Below are 19,851 nucleotides of genomic sequence, written 5' to 3' on the forward strand. Positions count from 1 at the left end.
TGAGAGGGAAGTTGGGGAAAGAGGGAAGAGGGAAAGAGGTCTGAAGGAAAGTGTGCTTCTTTCTTGCGTACTTAGTGTACTTCCTCCACTTTGACCTTGTTCTTAGCCACATGGTGACAAACTCGCTGGAGAGTGGCACATCCGAAAGTGGCCCATCATGTTCCCACTGGATGAGGGGGTAACGGCAGAGAAGCATAGCATTGACGAGCTCATAATCGATACCAATGCTACTAAGAAAGTAATATTGCATTGTGGGCCCTTCAGCCAAAGAAAATATACACCACATTCGTCCTCAGTCTTGTTCGATCTCGACGCCATCCACTGTACTAGAATTTTGATCAATACTCTCCTGTTGTGGAATTCCCAGCTTCTTGGGAAGGTAAAAAGTGACAATCAGGGGTGAGAGAGATATGCCGAGAAGAGAGATCCATGAGATTTGTCTGCCCAGCGATCCGGTGGGAAATTGTGTCGCGATGGAGAACATCCATCTGCAGTCGGCGGAAGGATCAGCTGTGTTTATGCTGCAAGCAGGAATTCGCCAAAGAGTGACATGGGCGCTGGACCAACTCACCCCGCAATGGTAGGTCCAATAGCTCTTCCACCAGCCTATCAAGAAAGACCTATAAGCATCATATTGGGAGGAAATATCATGTGAAACGGCTACTCACACCAGCTATCAACACGATGGCACTTCCCGTAGCCAACAATTCGGGGTGACCATCGAAGCACCCAGCAGTAAGCTGGTCGTTCAGCCTGTAGAGTTATCTGAGTCAGCTCAGAGTCCCGCGCCTGAATGCGACGTACGACTCACGGCCAAGCCATCAAATGGAAATTCTTCAAAGGCAATTGCACAGCCAAACCAGAATATATCGCCACTTTCCCATGTGTGGCGATCTTCTGAAAGCCAGGTATAAGTATCGCTTCCATTGGGATTGTCCCGATAGTCATGGAGAGGAATCGTCTGATACCTATTCGGGGTTGAAGGCGGGGTACCAATAAAGGGGAGAGGATAAAGTTCATTATAGCTGATATAGATCCTACAATACCGATGGTTTGAATCTTTTACGTCATAGTTGAGATGATTGTCAGCTTACTGTACACTGTACTCCTGACGAGACATACTGTACAGTATTGAAGAGGAAGATGTCCTGTACTCACTGAAAGTCCTAAACCACCTTGAGGCACGGAGGTGTAGCTGAAAACAGTGAAGAAACCATCATATGCAAATGTAGCTAAACGTTTACCCACAAGCAAAAGCTAAGTTGTGACGTTTACACTATAAAATGACCGGCGTAGGAGACTTACCAATCTGAAATGCTATATAACACATATCAATACACCGGTCAGTTCATTGTCAAGGTGATAATGTTAGCTGAGGACATACTTACCACAGAAACAAACGAGAATTGTCTTGAAGTCCGGTATATCCAAAGTCTTTATGAATTTGCTCTTTCTCCTACCCGGGATTGACACCACATGATCTTCTTCTTCGTCCCTATGGATCAATGTGGCAGGTCGAGTCTGGTCCAGGGGTTCACATATAGGGTAGATCTGTGTATCAGCAGAGCAACCATTTCAAATTGATAATAGTATCACGCTTGACTTACATCTTTTGTCATAATCTGACATAAGATCAATGTGAAAACGGATCTTCAGATTTCGCATTGTTACAAGACGAACGATTCGCGAATGACATTTTCGCATCAGTACAGTACATCTGAATATGACCATATACTGTTCAGTAAGAATACTCACAACGCAACGCAAACCACACCTGGTAAGGCATAAGGCCATTTCATCCATAGTCCATTTTCACCCCCCACCCAACGGGGTAATCTCCCATATGGTTCTGCCAGTAATCCACCTAGGAAAGTACCCAGGCATATCCCCACACTGAATAGGGGTCCCCAGATTGAGAATATCAATGCTCGATTGGAAGGGTGAGAGAGCTCTGTGAATATTGTTCTGGAAATGACTGGACCGGGATTAAGACCGTCTACACCATAGCGGTGCAATACAATACAAGCGTAGTACCATCAACAGAGACATAAGAACGTCAGTGAAAATGACTATCAGATAATGGTAACAGTACGTGTAGTATATGTATATATACATATAGACATATGAATAGGCATAACTCACAACAAGCTCTCCAAACTATAATCCACCCAACACTTTCCCCAAATCCCATTAACCCCATTGCACCGACGACCACCGCAAAACCCCAAACCAAACATTTCTTCCTTCCAACTTTATCTGCCATGTAAGCCCAAAAGGGAGCCATAAGAGCTTCCACGACCATAAGAGAACCTTCTGCCAAACCTGCATACAAACCTATCTTGTCGGGTGGAACGGACGGGATGGAAGTTATGTATGCTACGATGTAAGGGAAAATTATAGAGTATGTCAGTGCGTCTAGGACTCGAAGTAACATGAGAGGTGTTAGCTGAAGCCATGGTACTGGAAAAGGGATTGAGGGAGGTTGGGGGATCAATGGTGCAGTTTCCGGATCCGAATTCGTCGAAAGAGAAGAAGAAGACATGTTTAGATTTGTTTTCTTGATTTTGATTTGATTACTCTGATTGATTTAGAAACACAGAACATTTATAGATGACTTGCGATAGAAGAATGTATTATTAATCACGCAGTGAGTCAGTACAAGATCCTTTGTTGTATACTGAGTATATCTTTCAGAACTTTCAATTCATATATCATGAAAGGAGAGAATAAATCACTGGTTTCCCCAAATGATCGAGAGATGACAAAGAAGTTGGAGAAGCTTTGGTCAACGAGTATTGTTCAAAGAGGCGATCCAATGAGCTAAGCAGCATCTTGATATCCTCTGCCATCAATCTTTAGCTTAGATAGACGAGATGATACATCCTATGGAGTATGTAGAGTCGGAGTGAATGATCAATGATGAAACAGTAAAAACCAAAAAAAAGGAAATGCATGACATCACATCGATCTTTTACACCTTTCTATCAATTCTCCAGATTCTCCATCTGAAGAATGATATTGGATACAATATATACTTGTATTTATACTTTAACCCATATGCTAAATACATATGGATCTACGACTAATCACCAAGCCGAAAATATGGACATACCTCCCATCATTCTCGTATACACAACTACCACCAAGCTTAGTAAGTTCTCTTGAATGGTGGAACGGGTTTACATTCAGCTTCGTCAAGTGTCGTGGCGATAACTCCTCGATAAGAGAGGTCAACCTTTGGTGATTCAGGGTCGTGTTGGAATGACAAAGTGTGTTTCATCCATTTTTCGCTGTGAATCAAGAGTATCATCAGTATAACATGTTCGATTAAGAGAAGTAGGTAGGATGATGACTCACTCATCTCGATCAGGGAAATCCTCTCGGGCGTGAGCACCTCGAGATTCTTTTCTGGCAGCGGCTGAGACGACAGTCTGGATAGCGTTCTGTTGGATGTTTCGGAGTTCGAGGGTTTCAATAAGATCGCTACGAGGAGGGACATGAAGTCAGCATGCATACAAGGAGGTTTTGAGGCACGACACAACTTACGAGTTCCAGATCATACTTCGATCCTTGATACCAACTTGATCGTATTGCTTGTACACTTCGGTCATCTTCTTCACACCTTCATCAAGGGAAGCTTGGGTTCTGCAAAATTGACAATGAGTAAGCATTTGGTTATCCACCGCATCAGAACGAAACCGAGATAAATCCTGTTACCCACCTGAACACAGCAGCATCAGTCTGCATAGTCTTCTGCATGTTTAACCTAACCTGAGCGGTTGACATAGGTCCCGTGGAGTTTCTGATCTTATCCAAATTGGCGATCGATTCTTTACCCAAATCATCCTTGAATGGTTTGTGGGGTGTGTTGGGTGCCAAAGTCTCTTTGATGTGGTTGGCACACGCTCGACCGAATACGACGATATCCAATAACGAGTTGGCACCTAATCGGTTAGCACCGTGTACTGACACACAGGCTGCTTCTCCGGCGGCGTACAATCCTGGGACGACCTTGTCGTTTCCATCTTTGTCGACTGTGATGACTTCTCCAGTGTACTTGGTTGGGATACCACCCATGCTGAGAGAGAAGTAGGAACGTCAGCATGTGTTGAGTCCGATGAGGCATGATCAAACAGAGGAGAGACAAAGCGCATAGGAGTTGAAACAGGTAGAGAAAGGCAAAAAGGAGGAAAGGAGAAGAGAAGAGGACTAAGAGAGCGAAAGAGTAAGAGAAGGCAGGGTTGCAGAATACTCACTTGTAGTGCACAGTGGGTAACACAGGGATAGGTTCCTTGGTGACATCTACACCAGCGAAGATAGCAGCAGTCTCCGAAATACCAGGTAATCTCTCATGTAGAATCTCAGCAGGCAAGTGAGAAAGTTGCAAGAAGATGTGATCCTTTTCGGGTCCAACACCTCTACCTTCTCTAATTTCCAAAGTCATTGATCGGGAAACGACATCTCTAGAAGCCAAATCCTTGGCGGTAGGGGCATATCGTTCCATGAATCTTTCACCCTCCGAGTTGAGCAAGTATCCACCTTCACCTCGGGAACCTAAAACCAACCAACCATTACTAATCAGTATATTACCCCGACATGTGTACTATATCAGAGATACATGAAAGTAATCTCGACCCACCCTCAGTGATCAAACAACCAGCACCGTAAATACCAGTAGGATGGAACTGTACGAATTCCAAATCTTGCAAAGGTAATCCAGCTCTTACGACCATAGCATTTCCATCGCCTGAACAAGTATGGGCGGAAGTACATGAGAAGTAAGCTCGACCGTATCCACCTGTAGCCAAGACGGTCTTGTGGGATCTGAATCGGTGTAGGGTTCCATCTTCCATATTTAACGCGAGCACTCCGACACATTCACCGTCTTGCATTAACAAGTCCAAAGCGAAATATTCAATGAAGAAGTTGGTGTTGTGTCGTAACGATTGACCGTACAAGGTGTGTAAGATGGCATGTCCAGTTCGATCGGCTGCTGCTGCACATCGATAGGCTTGTCCACCTTTTCCATACTTGAGGGACTGTCCACCGAATGCTCGTTGGTAGATCTTGCCTTCTTTGGTTCGCGAGAAAGGTACACCGTAATGTTCGAGCTGCATCAGAGAATACACCAGATCAGCTATTGCCGTCATTCTCGTTGAGTTCTAGCCAACTCACCTCGATGACGGTGTTGGGAGCTTCTCTAGTCATGTAATGAATAGCATCTTGATCACCTAACCAATCGGAACCCTTAACGGTGTCGTACCTGTGATTATGAAGATAACCATCAGCTGCTGAACTGACGTTGATTCTCGCCTTCTTCGATCGATGTCGGCACAGTAGTTTCTTGCTCTATTCTCAACCAGACATCTCGTTCCGATAGTCTATCTCATCCTCGCTTCGACGACACTCCATGCCCGCCATTACCATCTTCCCACCTCGATCGCCGTCCTTTCTATCGCGTACAGCCCTCTGATACATTGACTGTACACTCACATGTGCCATCTCCAGTCATCCTCTGTCATATTCCCCAACGCAGCATTCACACCACCTTGAGCAGCTACGGTGTGAGATCGGGTAGGGAAAAGTTTGGTTATACATGCTGTCTTGAGACCTCCTTCGGCTATTTATGTCATATCATGAATATCAGTAAGTACTACACGATACTATATGTCGGTGGCAGTGAGAGAGAGGACCAACCTAATCCGAAAGCTGCTCTTAAACCTGCACCACCCGCACCACTATTCGCCAGAAGAAACCCATTAGCTAAGCGCCAATTCACTTTTCTGACACGTTACAATAACAGTAACAGGGATCATGATGTATGTATATTAGATCACTTACACAACTACAGCATCAAATTCATGATCAATCACTGGATAACCTTTATGTTGACCAAAGTTCTATTTTTAATCGCACGAGTCCGATCGATCAGCTTCACAGCCCTTTCATTGATGCTATTCCCACATCGAGCGCATGAGTTCCACTTACAGGAGCTTCACTAGCCCTATGAGTCTGCGAGGCAACTACATAATTCCTCTTTAACAAATTCTTGCCAACCGATCGCGAGAGGCGTGTTCGTGAGAGCGAGAGCATGGCGAATGATGTAGTTGAAGGAGAGGATAAGAGGATGATGAGATGGGTAAAGGAACAAAGAGAGAGATGGTCTATCTACCAAGATGATAGCTTGAGGATGGATTGATAGATTAGGTGGCGTATGCTTTACACGATACCTGTTACGATCTTCAAGATGATCTCTGGACAATTCACATGCAAATGCATCTACCTCACCATCAAAAACTCGTTATGCGATTCGACCATCCACTCTGGACAATCAGGAACCATATCCCACCCTCCCACTTTACAATGAACACTCCGAATTGACCCGATCACCCACACAACACACGATAGACCCGATACGACCCGAACAGCCAATCAGATGAGGAGCATTAGACTAGACATGGCAAAGGATGCGTAACTCGAGTAACCGGTCAAATCCAAAGAACGACATATTGGAAAGATGCATGAAATAATGATAATGATGATATGTTGTTACCTGATGCAATATCCCTACAATACCAAACGACCAGAGCTGTATCTCCTCGACGGACTGACATGATACATGGCTACGCTATAGCTATCAATCCTCTACTGCTTCTACACCATAGATACTCTAGAATATCCACCCTTTATCAGCCTCGGCTTCAGCCCAAGGGAATTTCTCCCGTCTGAATTACGCAAACATCAGTACATCATCCCTCAGCGTGATATTGCACAACTCACAAAGTCTTGGAGAACAATTTCTCTAACGGTACATCATATTTCTTTGCCCATGCTACAGTAATTCGTGGATCCTACATTCGCATGTAACATCAGTCATACTAAACCCTTATTCAAAAACGATGAGAAAAACTCACGATATAGTTGATCTTGGATGTACCCAAAGCGACATCCTTCAATTTATCTCGATCTTCCAATTGTACTTTGGCAGTTGCGATCCTCTCGTCCATCTTCTGTATCTGTTCCAACAACTTTTCTTCCGTAGCTAGTAATTATCATCATCGGGCTCATCAGTACCAACCCTTGTTCCATTCAGACAGACACAGTATGCAACATTGATTCGCAACTCACCAGCTCGTCTAGGTTCAACCTTCCTACTCTTCCTCTCCTTTTTCAACTCCTTGAACTCCTCTTTGATCTCTTTCAGCCTCTCTTCCAAATCCTTCTTATCCTTTTTCTTCTCACCTTCCTCCTCTAATTTCACATTATCCTTATCGAACTTCTTCTGGGCGGTATCAAGGGCTTTTTCAAGTAACTCCTTCTCGTGTCTCTCACAGAATTCCTCGTCCATGTCCGACTCGTCTTCCGCTAAGTCAGGTCGCTTCTTCTTGATTTTGGGATCGAGCGAGAAGAGTTGCAATCGAAGTTTCATCCTTTGGTATTTGAGGGCCCGTATCTGAAATAATAGCATTTAGTACCAGTTAGAACCGAAAAGATCCGCGATGGGCAATAAATCTAACCCACCTTATCCTCATGTTTAGTTTTCGAAACATCCCAAGTTTTACTGACTGATTTCTGATGGTTACACAGTATGGCGACATCCCTGTTGGCGGTATTGTACGCTGCGATCTTTTCAGCGATGGTACCGTTCTTGGGTGTATGTTTCAGTTGCTTTTGGAAAGTCCACGACGCGTTGTATGTACGGAATACCTTGGCCGTCAGACCAGGCATCATACTGTTCAAATGTTTATTCAGGAGAGTTGTCTACCACAAAAAAAACACACAAAGTTAGTCAACCATACTAGCCTTATCTGAGAAAGCTATTAGGTGTTAGCAAAGAGGGGTTTACTCACAGTCAATCTATCAAACAAGTCATCTCCCTTCTTCTTCGGCTCCGCCTTAAACAACTTTATATTCTTGAACACCTGAGCATCCACCTGTACTTCCTGGAAGAATCTCATCGAATCTTTACCTAGGAAATCAAATACGACTGTATTCGGTGGAGAGAGCGTGACATGCTCGTATCGAAGTGAACAACAACCGACAGTATCAGCCTCATCTTCACCCTTTTCGTTTCCTGCTCTGAGGGCCAATCGATCGATAAAGTATAATGCCGTCGCTCGTTGTCGGTCAGCCATCACTTTCGATTTCAGATCTTCCGTATAATCTTTTCGGATCTTATCGACGTGTTTCTACCTCATAAAGGATGGTCAGCTATGTCTCAGCCAACTACCGCTGAATCACATAAACTTACAATTAATTCCCTAGCCTTCTCAAATTTAGCTCTATCACTCTGACCCTTCCAGGATGATCCAGCAGATAAGAACACATATTTCGCATTGCCGTTGACATTCTCTTTCCAATGTGCCAGCCACGTAACGGTGTTGTCATGTTGGACACCTTTCCATTTACCAGGTATGTTAGGTGCAGGTATGGGAGCGTCTTTCCCAATGTTAATGATAATGTCTTCCGGACGTAATCGGTGCTAGTCAAATCAATCAGCTAATCGATCCAGCTTAGGAAAGAATCGACAGTTGAGACACACCTTAAGTGTACCCTTCTTAGGATGTTCACCTCGACCTCTGAACAAACCAGGAGGTTCCGCTCGGAAATTTCCTACTTTCTCTTTACGTCCATCTACCATACAGAACAAATACGGTGCTTCCATCTTATCTTTAGCTTCCTTGATCCTGCAAATACCAATATGTCACATTAACACTCTTTATCTTTTGTAAGCACAGAATTCTAGCACTCACGCTTTCTTCTCCTCTTTAGTCATAGCTTTCTTCTTCTCCTTCTCCCTCTCGAAATGTTCGAACATCGGTTTGAAATCGCATTTATCCAACGATTTCACCTTGACGTTCTCCTTGGGAGGGTATTTCTCTAACATCGCCTTGAAATCTTTGAAGAAGTTTTCTCGGAATTTAGCATCTTGGGCGTGATCCGTCTCTATCATCGCACCGAAGAATCCAGCCACTTCTTCCGATTCAGGCGGCAGGGTGAGTGGGACACCTGAACAAGATATGATATCAGCTCACGCGATGGCAGGAGGATCAATAGCTGATGCGAAACTCACCATCATACTTCATCTTGACGTTCTTAGATAAAGGGACGTATGGCGGAGGGAATAACACAGCATTATGTTCGAATGTTGTCCATTTCACTTCTCCATCACCTAACGCCTCTTGTTCCCACCACTTATACTTGTCTTCCTCATCTTCTTCCCTACATCACATGATCACCGATTAGTCCGTGCCTTCCTATAGTTAGAAGAGATATCTGGTTCGACTCACTCTTTCACCTTCTTTTCCTTCTTTACCACAGGTTTCTTATCCTTTGCAGCAGGTTTCGCCTGTCCGTTTGCCTTTCCCTTAGCTAACGGCACGTCATCGTCATCTTCACTCTCGGGTTCAGCCTTCACCTTACTTTTCGGGGTGGCTTTAGTCGAAGAAGTACTCTGTCGAGGTTTCGCAGGAGCTTTCTTCTTAGCCAAAGGTTTTTCATCTTCTGACGACTCTGACTCCTCGGAGAGCGATTCATCTTCATCACTTGATGAGGCTTTCTTAGCTGCTTTGGTACTGGGTTTGGGTTTCGCCTTGGCAGTACGATTTTCATTGGCTGTTGCTCGTTTAGCAAGTGGTTTTTCATCCTCTGAAAGTTCCGAGTCGGATGATGGGATGGCAGATTTCTTGGTAGTGGATGTACGCGGTTTGGAAGGACCGTTTGTTTTTGGCTATACCAAGAAACCACCTCAGTATGACGAATGTTTTACATCCGAAACGGATTGAATCATACTCACTGTTGGTTCAGCTTCTTTCTTGACTGAAGGTCCAGCATCACTCTCATCGCTATCACTATCTACCACTCTTCTCTTCTTATTAGCAGCTCCATTCGAGACTCTAGGTCTCTTGTTCTGCACAGAACCATATTCATCAGTTCAATAAACGATATACAGCGCTTTGTGATATGAACTGACTCACTAGAGGTTTCTCATCTTCACTGGAACTGGTACCTCCACCGACTCTTTTGTTATTCTGTTGTTGTTGTTTCTTCATCAACGGTTTATCATCCTCGCTCATACTCTCATCATCATCTTTCACCTGAGGTGCATGAGCGGCGATGATAGAAGGAGTAGATTCCAAATTGGGAGCTACAACTGCCATGTTGTCCGACGCACCGTTGGCAGAGGTGATTTCTGACATTTTGGTTGCGGTGTGTAATGGGACGCGTTGAAGTTGAGAGGTGTTGTTATAGGCAGATCTTTTGATGATGAGATGATATGGATTTTTACGAGTTATCGGATATAATTTAGTATTATATAGAGGATAGAGTAAAGAGTTGATTGTTCTGATGAGAGAAGGAGAGGCAATCCTCATCCAACCAAAACAGATATATTTATATATATAAGAGAGACAGACGAGATGGGTTGAATAAAGACTGAAAACGACTAAGTTCGTTGGGACTTAGTCGTTTAATTGGTCCACTTGCCCACTAATGTCCAGCCTTCCGTCTGTACGAGCAAGGTTGAAACGACCATGTGCTATTTCCAGGAGAGGCGAATTTGATCCCGTCTCATGGTTGTACGGTGAATCGGTATTTGTATGGTGGCGGTGTACTGTACTCGTATACATACAGTGACACCAGAGTGGAGGTTACGCAAAGTGAGCTTGGGTGGAGGAGGACCATGTATAGATAGACCAGTCCTAGGTTGTCTAGCAACGTTGTCTGGCATGATCTGACATTGTGCAAAATCATCTCATAGCCTTCGAACCAGAGTGCTGAAAGGGATAGACGACCTCGCATACGATGGACTCTGTACCGTGATAGCATACCATATACGAGCATCAAGTTCAGTGACCATGTCAGACTACAAATCAGCCAAAGAGGCATTCGTATCCGACAATCCAGGTTCATCGATATTCACCATCTTGGCTGTCAGTCTGGTAGCTTGGGTGAGTTCCCAGTCCTACTTCATCAGCTCACGCTCATTTCTCAGAGCTGACTCCTGTATATCTCTGTGCAGACCTCATACGTTCTATACGCAACTCTCTATCCTCGTTTCCGACCATCGTTCACATTTGATTACCTCACCTCCGCTCTTCCTCTTCTACTGGGAGTGACCATATTCGCTACTGTCCCTATAACATTCAACATCTCCCTCATCACTCTATCCCTAATAGCCTATTCATTATCTCCTAAATCACGTCGACGTAGTATAAGTAATAACAGTCAGAAAGGTCAATCAAAGGGATCATGGTTAGAAGAATCCGACTCAGATGAAGAAATAGCAGAACCTACTTCGACAACTACCTCAACACAGAATACACCTATCAAACTTCCTTCTCAAGTCGCTTTGGCCAGTGCACATGAATATTCAACTTCTCCCAGTCCGTCATTGATCAGTTCCAATCCTACGTCACCTTCATCAACATTATCGGTCGAAGATCCGTTCTCCAAATTGCCCAATACCAGTAATGGAGTCAATAAAAGGAGACTTAGTCCTCAACCTAGTCCTGATAATATAACAGTCAATATCCTACCTACTCCACCAAGCGCAGAGACAGATTCGCTCTCAAATCCATCTGGATCATCAAACTATCCTACCAACGCCAAATCAAGGATACGAAACGTTTCTACTCCAAGTACGATTCAAATCACCGGTGACAATGCAAAAACCAAAAGGAAATTACCGTTTTTGAGTGTATACAGAGCACATATGATGATTATGACTGTTCATTGTATATTAGCAGTTGATTTTAAAGTTTCCCCAAGGTGGTTAGGTAAATGTGAAGATTTTGGGACTAGTTTGGTAAGTTATACGCTCCCAACTCGCGGATCAACTAGCGGATCTCCATTCTCCTGTGATATACAATGAAAAATAGACTAAAAGCTGCTGCTTCGATATGCTATCGATGTAGATGGACGTAGGCGTAGGATCATTCGTTTTTTCCCTCGGTCTAATCTCACTTAAATCGCTCACCCCAAGCAGCAATAACAATGGTAAACCACCCAACTCACCAGGAATGAAACTCATACGTAAAGTCAATTCCACCTTATTTCAAGAATTGTTCAAAGCATTCAAGAAAACTTTACCTACTTTGATATTGGGTTTTATAAGGTTGATAATGGTGAAAGGTGTAGAGTATCCTGAACATGTAACTGAATATGGAGTTCATTGGAATTTCTTTTTCACTATTGGATTATTACCTATTTTCGGGGTATTGGTCAGACCTTTGAGAGGGTGGGTTAGATGGAGTGTATTGGGTATTGGAATAAGTTTGAGTGAGTTGATCATTGCGTAAAAGATAAAAATAATCTCCCTTCTTACATTTGTTGCTCATGATCACGAAAGTCGTGCAGATCTACAATTTTATGAGTATTGTTGCTGATACTGCTGCTTGGTCGCTTGATATATTTTGTGATCAGTTCACCAAGTAATCCTTACCAAATTCTCACTCCAGTCATTCCTTCTCTCCCCATCCCGTCCAGGTCTACTAGGTCAAAACAAAGAAGGTCTATCTTCTCTACCGGGATACATATCGATCTACCTCCTAGGTTTATCCATAGGTGAACATATCCAGAGACTCTCTGCCCCTCCTCCTTCTCTCACAGGAGTAACTGAGAATGTCGATGATCATATCAAGAGACATTACGATAAGAGACGGACAGAGTTGATCTTGGAGCTGTTCGGGTACGCTGTGGTCTATTGGATGAGTCTCTGTGGATGGTTGTATTTTGATCTGGTGGGTGATGGAGGTGTATCAAGAAGATTTGTAAGTGGATCATCGATTTACCTATTGATACAAGTAGAACCACCAGCTAAAACATGTGCGTAGGCGAATACACCCTACGTCCTTTTCATAGCATCATACAATACCCTCTTCCTGCTCGGATACTTACTTCTAGAGTCCACTTTCCCCGATATTCCCACCCCCGCATTACTAGAATCCATCAACAGGAATGGCCTGATTATCTTCCTAGTGGCTAATTTAGGGACGGGCTTAGTTAATATCTGTATAAATAGTATATATGCTGGGAGGTCTCTGTCAATGTTGGTACTTGTCGGATACAGTTTGGTCGTTTGTGGGGTAGCTTGGATATTGAGTGGGAAGAGGATAAAGATATGACATGATAAGATGATCCTGTAAAGTGTGGAAATAAATAGAGATGTCACTTTCCAAGTGCCAGGACAAATACAAGTACCACGATTTAAACATACATCACATGATTCGCTGATTCCTCTACTGTGAGTTTACTGTACAATGTACAATGATATACAAAATGTTGCGTTTGGTATTTATGTTTTATGGTCAAGATTATCTGCGTATTTACGAGTATTATATCATGGATATCTCAAACAAACGTGAAATTCCCCTTCTAAAATTGATCAAGCCAACCCATAGCCAATTGGAACGTCCCTCACTACTCTGCATGTATATGTATATCTAATTACCCAAAATATCAGCATAACTAATCTTCTTAATGTCTTTATACTTCTTTCCCATCTTGCTATTGCAGCCCCTGAGATCTCCGTCATCTTCCAGTTCCAATTCCCCTAAGATAATGATATCATGATCATCGTCGTTATCAACAACGCTTCTTTGCGATGATAACGAAGGGATATACTCCCAATCATCTTCTTGATCTTCATCTTCCAGCTCGGGTCCGGGTTCGGGCGAAGAGGAAGGTTGGGGCAACAATCCAGGTGTGAGTGGTGTATTTTCCAAAGGTGATGAAGAGGGTCCGATGGGTGATGATTTAGATATGGTCAATAACGAGGAAGATTTCTTCTTGTTGGGAGAAGAATCGGTATCGATATCGGGTAATGTCAAGATGGTAGGGTTGGGTATAAAATCGAATCCAAGTGTTGTAGCTGTAGTAGCTGCGAATGAGCATTCATAATCAATATCATACTTGAGTTTCAGTGAAATATACAACAATTGATACTCACCTCTCTTCTCCCTCTTACCTCGTCCATCGTCAATCAATTCCTTCAACCCTACTTCTCTCCTTCCCTCCATTTCTCCTTCTTTTGTATCCTTCTCACTCTCATTGTCTTTCTTGTGTATCATCTTTACCCCTTTACTATTCCCATTCCCATTCCCACTCAAATGGAGAGGTAGAGGAACAGACCTCGGACCTAGTTCATTGAGCAAGGCTATTTCCGCTCTCCACTCGAGAGATGACGAGGTTATACCTGATTTACGAGGGACAGAAGAACCTGGTTTAGGTTTCGTTTGGCGGGCGTGGTGGGGGTGGCGGGGGTGATGGACTGGGATGGGTCGAGGTGGGATTGGCATTGTGTTGCGTCTGATTATGATCAGAGATGTGATGAGGTAGTGATTGGTTATTGGTGATTGGACGTGAAAGATGAATTGGTATTTGGTGGTTGATATAGAGTTAGTTGATAACTTGAACCAGCAAGTCGTTATATCGTGGATGTGATGGAGTATGGATCTCGCAATAAGAAGGCGGTATTGTATACACGTGCACAAGTGGGTATTAGGATCAACTAAGGTATATAGATGATGATGGTACTGATTTGATGCGCGTATGTGTGTTTGTGTGAAAAGCAGAAAGGAATGAATGTGGGAATGCGGGAATGTGGGGTTTCCGTTGATAAGACTAGACTGCAATTGAGTGGGGGATGGGGTTGGGGAAGAGGACGGGTTAGGTCAAAGATAGAGAAATAAGAGATTGAGGTATCTATCTCAAGACGCGTCGCTATGTTATGATGCACTCGAGTAAGTATTCGAATAGTGCGTGTCCGAGTAGGACAAACAAATGATGATTGACTAGTACGCTAAGATAGGAGATAGCGAGTCCACTTACCAATACCAATCCCATTCTTCATCCTTATCTATCTCTACACGGTGGCAAACATAACCACAATTGTAAACATGACTGGGATGACGTAGCGTAACACTCCTTTGACGCGTTTCTACCACATTGAGCACGACCGGATCAACGGATCAATCGGATCAATTGGATTGATTGAGGTGATCTCCCGGTATGGTAACATCGCGTAAGGTCACGTGAATGAGGTGTACAGAGGTGTACATGCTTTCAGTGCTCATTGGATTGAACTATGAACAAGTCCTTGTCGAAGCAAAAGTCCTCGTATGCATATCTACTTTTCTATACTCGCTGATGACTTGACTGCTACAACGAACAACTTCATTGTCCCTTATAAACCAAAGATATCCATTTCTCACTTCCTCACTTCTCCCCTTGTATTTGAGTCTCCTTCAACTGCCGTATATGTTCATTCACGTATGATCTAGATTCTAGCTCTTCTAGAGAGATATGCTTGGCGCCTTTTATCTCACCCAAGCAATTCTAAAGACATCGAGTTCATAAGGTATGTCAGCATGTCGTTTAGTGGTGTAGTGCACTACGAATACGACTCACTTCAAATCCACAAGCACATTGGAAACCCTGAGCCATATCCCACTCAGTACTAGGATAGAAGAACGTGATAGCATCTCCTTTCTTCAAGCCTTTCGAGGCGGTCCGGACTTCCCACTGATCCGGGTTATTGGACGTAAGGTGAATTTCAGCGGTAGGGGAGCAAGAGTGGTTCACTTTAATCATTAATGTATTATCAATAACTCGTTTTTCACAGCTTCCCATATATTTATATCGCATCCTGGGATTAAGTAAAGGACGAAGTACCGGAGGTATGGAAGAGAAGGGAGAGGAAATAAATCTCAGACTTACTGAATAATAAATCTGAATTGAGTTCTAGGTGATCCCTCTGTCCTTTACCGAATTGTACCGACGAATAGGCTTTTTCAGGTGCTAGAGATATATTGGTAAGTTTCGTTATTCGTTCGTTTGGTTCAAAGTCCTGTCCGTATCCACGAGTGAGATTAGCATTAGTAAAGGGTCTGGAAAATCTGCGATGCGCCTTAATAAGATTGAGCATCTGACTCACTCGAACAGCTACCAGCCTACTTGAGTATTCTTCACCACCGCTCTGTGGAGGTGTAAACTCCACTTTGAACAAATCTGAATGAGTCGGTCTGTAAGTCTTCCCTCCATGGGTGTTGGAGTAGGTAGGCTTGGTCCATTGTTGAGGTGCGTTCAGCGGGAGAGGTGAGAGTGCGGTAGGCATAATTAACAATGTTCGAGGATCGAGGGCGATGAACAGTAATGATAGAGCGATATGTATATGTAACAACGAGTAGCGATCGGTGCAAGAGTATATGGAGAGAGATTTTATTGCTATATGTCAATTGCAGGTCTTTTGAATGGATCTTGACCTTGGCTGATGGTGACTCTCGCTTATACAATACTTGCATCCAAAGAAAGGAGGAATGTAATGTCCCCCTCCTTTGGGTCGAGTAACCGGATTAACCGGTTCATCCGTCAACCCGACTTCCGGTTTGGATGGCCAACGGGTTGATTGATCGTCCGGATAGGTGAGTAAGTGATGATGACGTGTCAATATCTAAATGATGAGGGAGAGAGAGTATTTAACCATCCATAGTACATAACTGAAATGAACGCGCAAGAATCTTCATCTACGGCCATAGAAGGTATAAAACGCCCCATCCCGTCCGCTCTGGGAAGCTTAAGTTGCCTGTCGCTCGGTTAGTACCAAGGTGGGGGACCACTTGGGAATCCCGGGTGCTGTAGTTTTTGTTTTGGGTTACCAGCAGCTCAAGCAGAATACATTTGCGGTGTACTCGATTGTGCAAGGTCGATTATAAGCTCATTCGTTCGAGAAACACGGGAAAGGAGGTATCTGAACAGCTGTTTACAGTAGACGTGTGTGACGTACAGTAGTAATGATGACGACTTTGTTTATTGATGAGAGACTAACTTCTAACCCTCGACCCTCAAAGGATCTCCGAAATGAGTGGGAATAGAATCAATAACGGCGAAAGCTGACATCAGAGACCACACTTTCTTCCTAAGCGGCTTATGAGAAGATGTGCAAACCTAGCCTGACCATCATGCATCTCTCACTCACCTCTTCTTTTACTACTACTGGAATAAAACTGATACTGGACTGACTCACATACATCGATTGACAATGATCACCAACGACAGATATCAATATAGTACACTATCATCTTACGATCCTTCCCTTGCATCAGATCATGAGCACACTAACTGTATCTTAAACCATGAGTCTCAACACTCTCCAACCATCGATGAACACGGAACTCACCTACACGCTCAACCCGTTCCCATTCCCATTCGGTGGAAAACTCTCCTTCCCTTCTTCCAGCTCCGCGCTATGGACTCACTGACCTACGGTTTAATCTTCCCATTCATCGTCGAGTACATGAGCTCCCTTGAAGTACCCAAGAAAAAGATAGGCTTGTATGCAGGTATATCAGAAGGAAGTTTGATGTTGGCTGAAGCTGCTGCTGCGCCCTTTTGGGCCAAGGCGGCCGATAAGAACGGAAGGAAGAGGTGTGCTACGCTGGGGTTCTTGGTTTCGGCTCTGGCTTCGGGCTGCTCGGGTTTTGGACAGTCGGTCGGGTGGATTGTATTTCGGAGGATGTGTGGTGAGTGTACACCTATTATGGTGTTGGAAAAGCATTGACCATAACAGTAATTACCATTCCGACCGAAGCGCTACTTATACCATTTGCGCAATGCATGGGAAGGTTGGGGAGAGTTTGGACCTGGTTGGTCTCGATGATTGTGCAATTACCACTGAAAAACTTCCATCAGATGGGTTGGCCGTGAGTACAATCCCTTTTTTGCGAACAGCTTGGAATACTGAAAAGAGAGTTCATCGACTTTGACATATTGCGATATATTGATTCTAAGATGAACGATCATTTGAATTCGGCCTGTTTCGACGATTATCCTGAGCTGATAGCTACAGGAAGTGCCATCACTCTAATCGCAGGTGTAAGTATAATCGAATTCTCATATAGTATGGTATCCGTTCTTTCATGGTACTGATCAGGTTATTTATCTGATTTGGTGTTTTGTACTGTTCATAAGGCATCAGGAAGAGCTTTCGGACCCACCTTCGCAGGGTAAGCCAATGTACCTGTTCGTAGAGCAGTAGCATTTAGCTGATCATGTAGTATATACCCTTCTCCGGCAGATGGTTATTCTCTATATCAACTGAATACCCACTCCTGTCGCTAGGACGTCAAATATCATGGATCAGTCTGTTTCTTATGGCGCTCCCTCCAGTGTTCTTGAGCTTGTATGTTCCAGAGGGTTTGACGAAAGAGTATCGGCAAGTTGAAGATGAGAGTTTGGAAAACGAGGATGAAAATTTACCTTTGGTAGAACGAAGTAGATCTGTAGATCAAGTACGATCCGACGAAGAGTAATGTCTAGATTGATCAAATGAGAGGAAGGACGATTAATTTATGTATGAATGTCGATTATGTATCTTGCGAATGGACAAAGCGGTTACTCAGTTAACCCAATAAGGTAAAAAATACATGCCCGAAACGAAATCAAGATAAATGAAAGAAAATGGGTTGGAGGTTATTGATCTAAATGAATTTGTTTTATTGACCTCTACCTCTTCCACCACCGAAACCGCCTCTTCCTCTAGGCGCACCACCACCTCTACCACCTCCAAATCCACCTCTACCGCCTGCTCCACCTCGGGCACCACCTCTTCCACCAGGTCCACCACGGGCTGAGAATCCACCTCGGCCACCTCGACCTGGAGGTCCGCCTCGTCCGCCTCGGCCGCCTGCACCTCCTCTACCACCTCGAGCACCGCCTCGTTCTGTAACGCGACAGTGACAAAGTCAGCTTGGTCCTCCTATTTTATGAATACAATATTGATATTGAAGTAAAAGATAGGAAAGATCAGATATAATATATATAGATAGCCTCAAGAATATCTTTGATAGATGTTTCGGAGTGAGCTGAGTTAATGTATCATCATGTATTGGGTGGGTGTGGAGTATAGTAGTGAGATTGGAGAGGTCATGTATGCAAATACGCAAAGAGAGGAAACGGTTCGTAACGAAACAAGTGAGAATATGTATACTCACTCTCGACTATGGGATGAACAGAGAGTTCAAAACAAGCCAAATATCAGCGACTCATCCCTGGATCCACATGAAATGAGATTATAACATACCTTTTCCACCAGCAGTCTTAGGTTTAGGTAAAAACCTCTCTATAGGTAACAATTTCTCACCGGAGATATAAACCTTATCTTCTTTTTTGAAACTGGAAGCTAACATCCCCTGATCCATCTTAACAGTGAAATAAACTTGATTTATAGGACCGAGGATTTCATCGACTTTACCGATCTGAGTCTTGTTCTGCAGGTAGATGGGAGCATTGAAATATGGTATTTTGGTAGGGGTCGCTAGAGAGCAGAGCATCTCGGATTCGACGGGATGGAGGAAGGAACCAATTTCTGAAAGTATATGTTAATCACGTCAATCAGCGATTCCATATGACCAGGATACTGTTCAAGGAGGAAAAATTACTCACCCTGTACGGTTTCGGGTGGTCCAAAATCCCTCTGACCGAATCCACCTCTTCCACCTCTGCCACCGCCTATAGATTACGAGAGAAAAGAGTCAGTATATACATAATCTCTCTGTACAAATAACGCTGTGAGGTATCACTGAATGTTACAAGCTGCTCATCCAGCCTCTGACTCCGCTTTCAAACTTTGATCCTTTACAGGCATGATCACTCACCTCTGAAACCACCTCTTCCACCTCTATCACCACCGCCCCTACCTGAGAAACCACCTCGTCCACTCATAGCTAATCAGTTAGTATCGATTGAAGGGTCGAAAGAATGTTGACGTTTTAAGATATGCTGATTATCTCCTCGAAGCACTTGACTTTCGTATTCCAGTCGATCTGCTGAAGCCGAAATTACTGGTAGTAGGTT

The 19,851-nt window shown here is 43.8% G+C and overlaps 8 protein-coding genes and 1 non-coding gene across 9 annotated transcripts; 3 read left to right on the top strand and 6 right to left on the bottom strand.

The window, feature by feature from the left end:
• Positions 1–292: 292 nt before the first annotated feature.
• On the bottom strand, positions 293–2,542 carry L199_005263 (uncharacterized protein; the record flags this gene model as incomplete). The annotated part of the gene is made up of 9 exons (XM_064890976.1): positions 293–488; positions 572–606; positions 669–753; positions 812–1,059; positions 1,159–1,232; positions 1,389–1,551; positions 1,608–1,650; positions 1,756–1,996; positions 2,143–2,542. The coding sequence occupies 9 exons, from the start codon at positions 2,540–2,542 to the stop codon at positions 293–295; spliced, it is 1,485 nt and encodes a 494-aa protein (XP_064747048.1).
• A 606-nt stretch (positions 2,543–3,148) lies between these two features.
• On the bottom strand, positions 3,149–6,093 carry L199_005264 (succinate dehydrogenase [ubiquinone] flavoprotein subunit 1, mitochondrial; the record flags this gene model as incomplete). Its single annotated transcript, XM_064890977.1, has 11 exons — positions 3,149–3,290; positions 3,358–3,483; positions 3,547–3,645; positions 3,722–4,078; positions 4,257–4,554; positions 4,640–5,111; positions 5,176–5,263; positions 5,494–5,620; positions 5,698–5,738; positions 5,842–5,900; positions 5,989–6,093. The coding sequence occupies 11 exons, from the start codon at positions 6,091–6,093 to the stop codon at positions 3,149–3,151; spliced, it is 1,914 nt and encodes a 637-aa protein (XP_064747049.1).
• A 577-nt stretch (positions 6,094–6,670) lies between these two features.
• On the bottom strand, positions 6,671–10,199 carry L199_005265 (uncharacterized protein; the record flags this gene model as incomplete). The annotated part of the gene is made up of 13 exons (XM_064890978.1): positions 6,671–6,725; positions 6,781–6,851; positions 6,915–7,042; positions 7,129–7,453; positions 7,522–7,761; positions 7,851–8,189; positions 8,252–8,482; positions 8,543–8,687; positions 8,754–9,009; positions 9,074–9,222; positions 9,291–9,730; positions 9,797–9,910; positions 9,978–10,199. The coding sequence occupies 13 exons, from the start codon at positions 10,197–10,199 to the stop codon at positions 6,671–6,673; spliced, it is 2,715 nt and encodes a 904-aa protein (XP_064747050.1).
• A 657-nt stretch (positions 10,200–10,856) lies between these two features.
• On the top strand, positions 10,857–13,124 carry L199_005266 (uncharacterized protein; the record flags this gene model as incomplete). Its single annotated transcript, XM_064890979.1, has 5 exons — positions 10,857–10,949; positions 11,021–11,806; positions 11,916–12,279; positions 12,424–12,770; positions 12,834–13,124. The coding sequence occupies 5 exons, from the start codon at positions 10,857–10,859 to the stop codon at positions 13,122–13,124; spliced, it is 1,881 nt and encodes a 626-aa protein (XP_064747051.1).
• Positions 13,125–13,442: 318 nt separating this feature from the next.
• L199_005267 (uncharacterized protein) lies at positions 13,443–14,297 on the bottom strand (the record flags this gene model as incomplete). Its single annotated transcript, XM_064890980.1, has 2 exons — positions 13,443–13,879; positions 13,949–14,297. 2 exons carry the CDS (start codon positions 14,295–14,297, stop codon positions 13,443–13,445), a joined length of 786 nt encoding a protein of 261 aa, XP_064747052.1.
• A 919-nt stretch (positions 14,298–15,216) lies between these two features.
• On the bottom strand, positions 15,217–16,114 carry L199_005268 (uncharacterized protein; the record flags this gene model as incomplete). Its single annotated transcript, XM_064890981.1, has 4 exons — positions 15,217–15,336; positions 15,409–15,581; positions 15,718–15,847; positions 15,935–16,114. The coding sequence occupies 4 exons, from the start codon at positions 16,112–16,114 to the stop codon at positions 15,217–15,219; spliced, it is 603 nt and encodes a 200-aa protein (XP_064747053.1).
• Positions 16,115–16,524: 410 nt separating this feature from the next.
• Positions 16,525–16,640, top strand: L199_005269. The gene has a single exon (XR_010449966.1). It is a non-coding gene; the product is annotated as a 5S ribosomal RNA (ribosomal RNA).
• A 605-nt stretch (positions 16,641–17,245) lies between these two features.
• On the top strand, positions 17,246–18,308 carry L199_005270 (uncharacterized protein; the record flags this gene model as incomplete). The annotated part of the gene is made up of 5 exons (XM_064890982.1): positions 17,246–17,484; positions 17,567–17,699; positions 17,788–17,871; positions 17,930–18,002; positions 18,166–18,308. The coding sequence occupies 5 exons, from the start codon at positions 17,246–17,248 to the stop codon at positions 18,306–18,308; spliced, it is 672 nt and encodes a 223-aa protein (XP_064747054.1).
• A 183-nt stretch (positions 18,309–18,491) lies between these two features.
• L199_005271 (H/ACA ribonucleoprotein complex subunit 1) lies at positions 18,492–19,719 on the bottom strand (the record flags this gene model as incomplete). The annotated part of the gene is made up of 4 exons (XM_064890983.1): positions 18,492–18,718; positions 19,079–19,363; positions 19,441–19,506; positions 19,653–19,719. 4 exons carry the CDS (start codon positions 19,717–19,719, stop codon positions 18,492–18,494), a joined length of 645 nt encoding a protein of 214 aa, XP_064747055.1.
• Between the last annotated feature and the right edge of the window lie 132 nt (positions 19,720–19,851).

Source organism: Kwoniella botswanensis, chromosome 1 (assembly GCF_036426115.1).
Source record: "Kwoniella botswanensis chromosome 1, complete sequence".
NCBI lineage: Eukaryota > Fungi > Basidiomycota > Tremellomycetes > Tremellales > Cryptococcaceae > Kwoniella > Kwoniella botswanensis.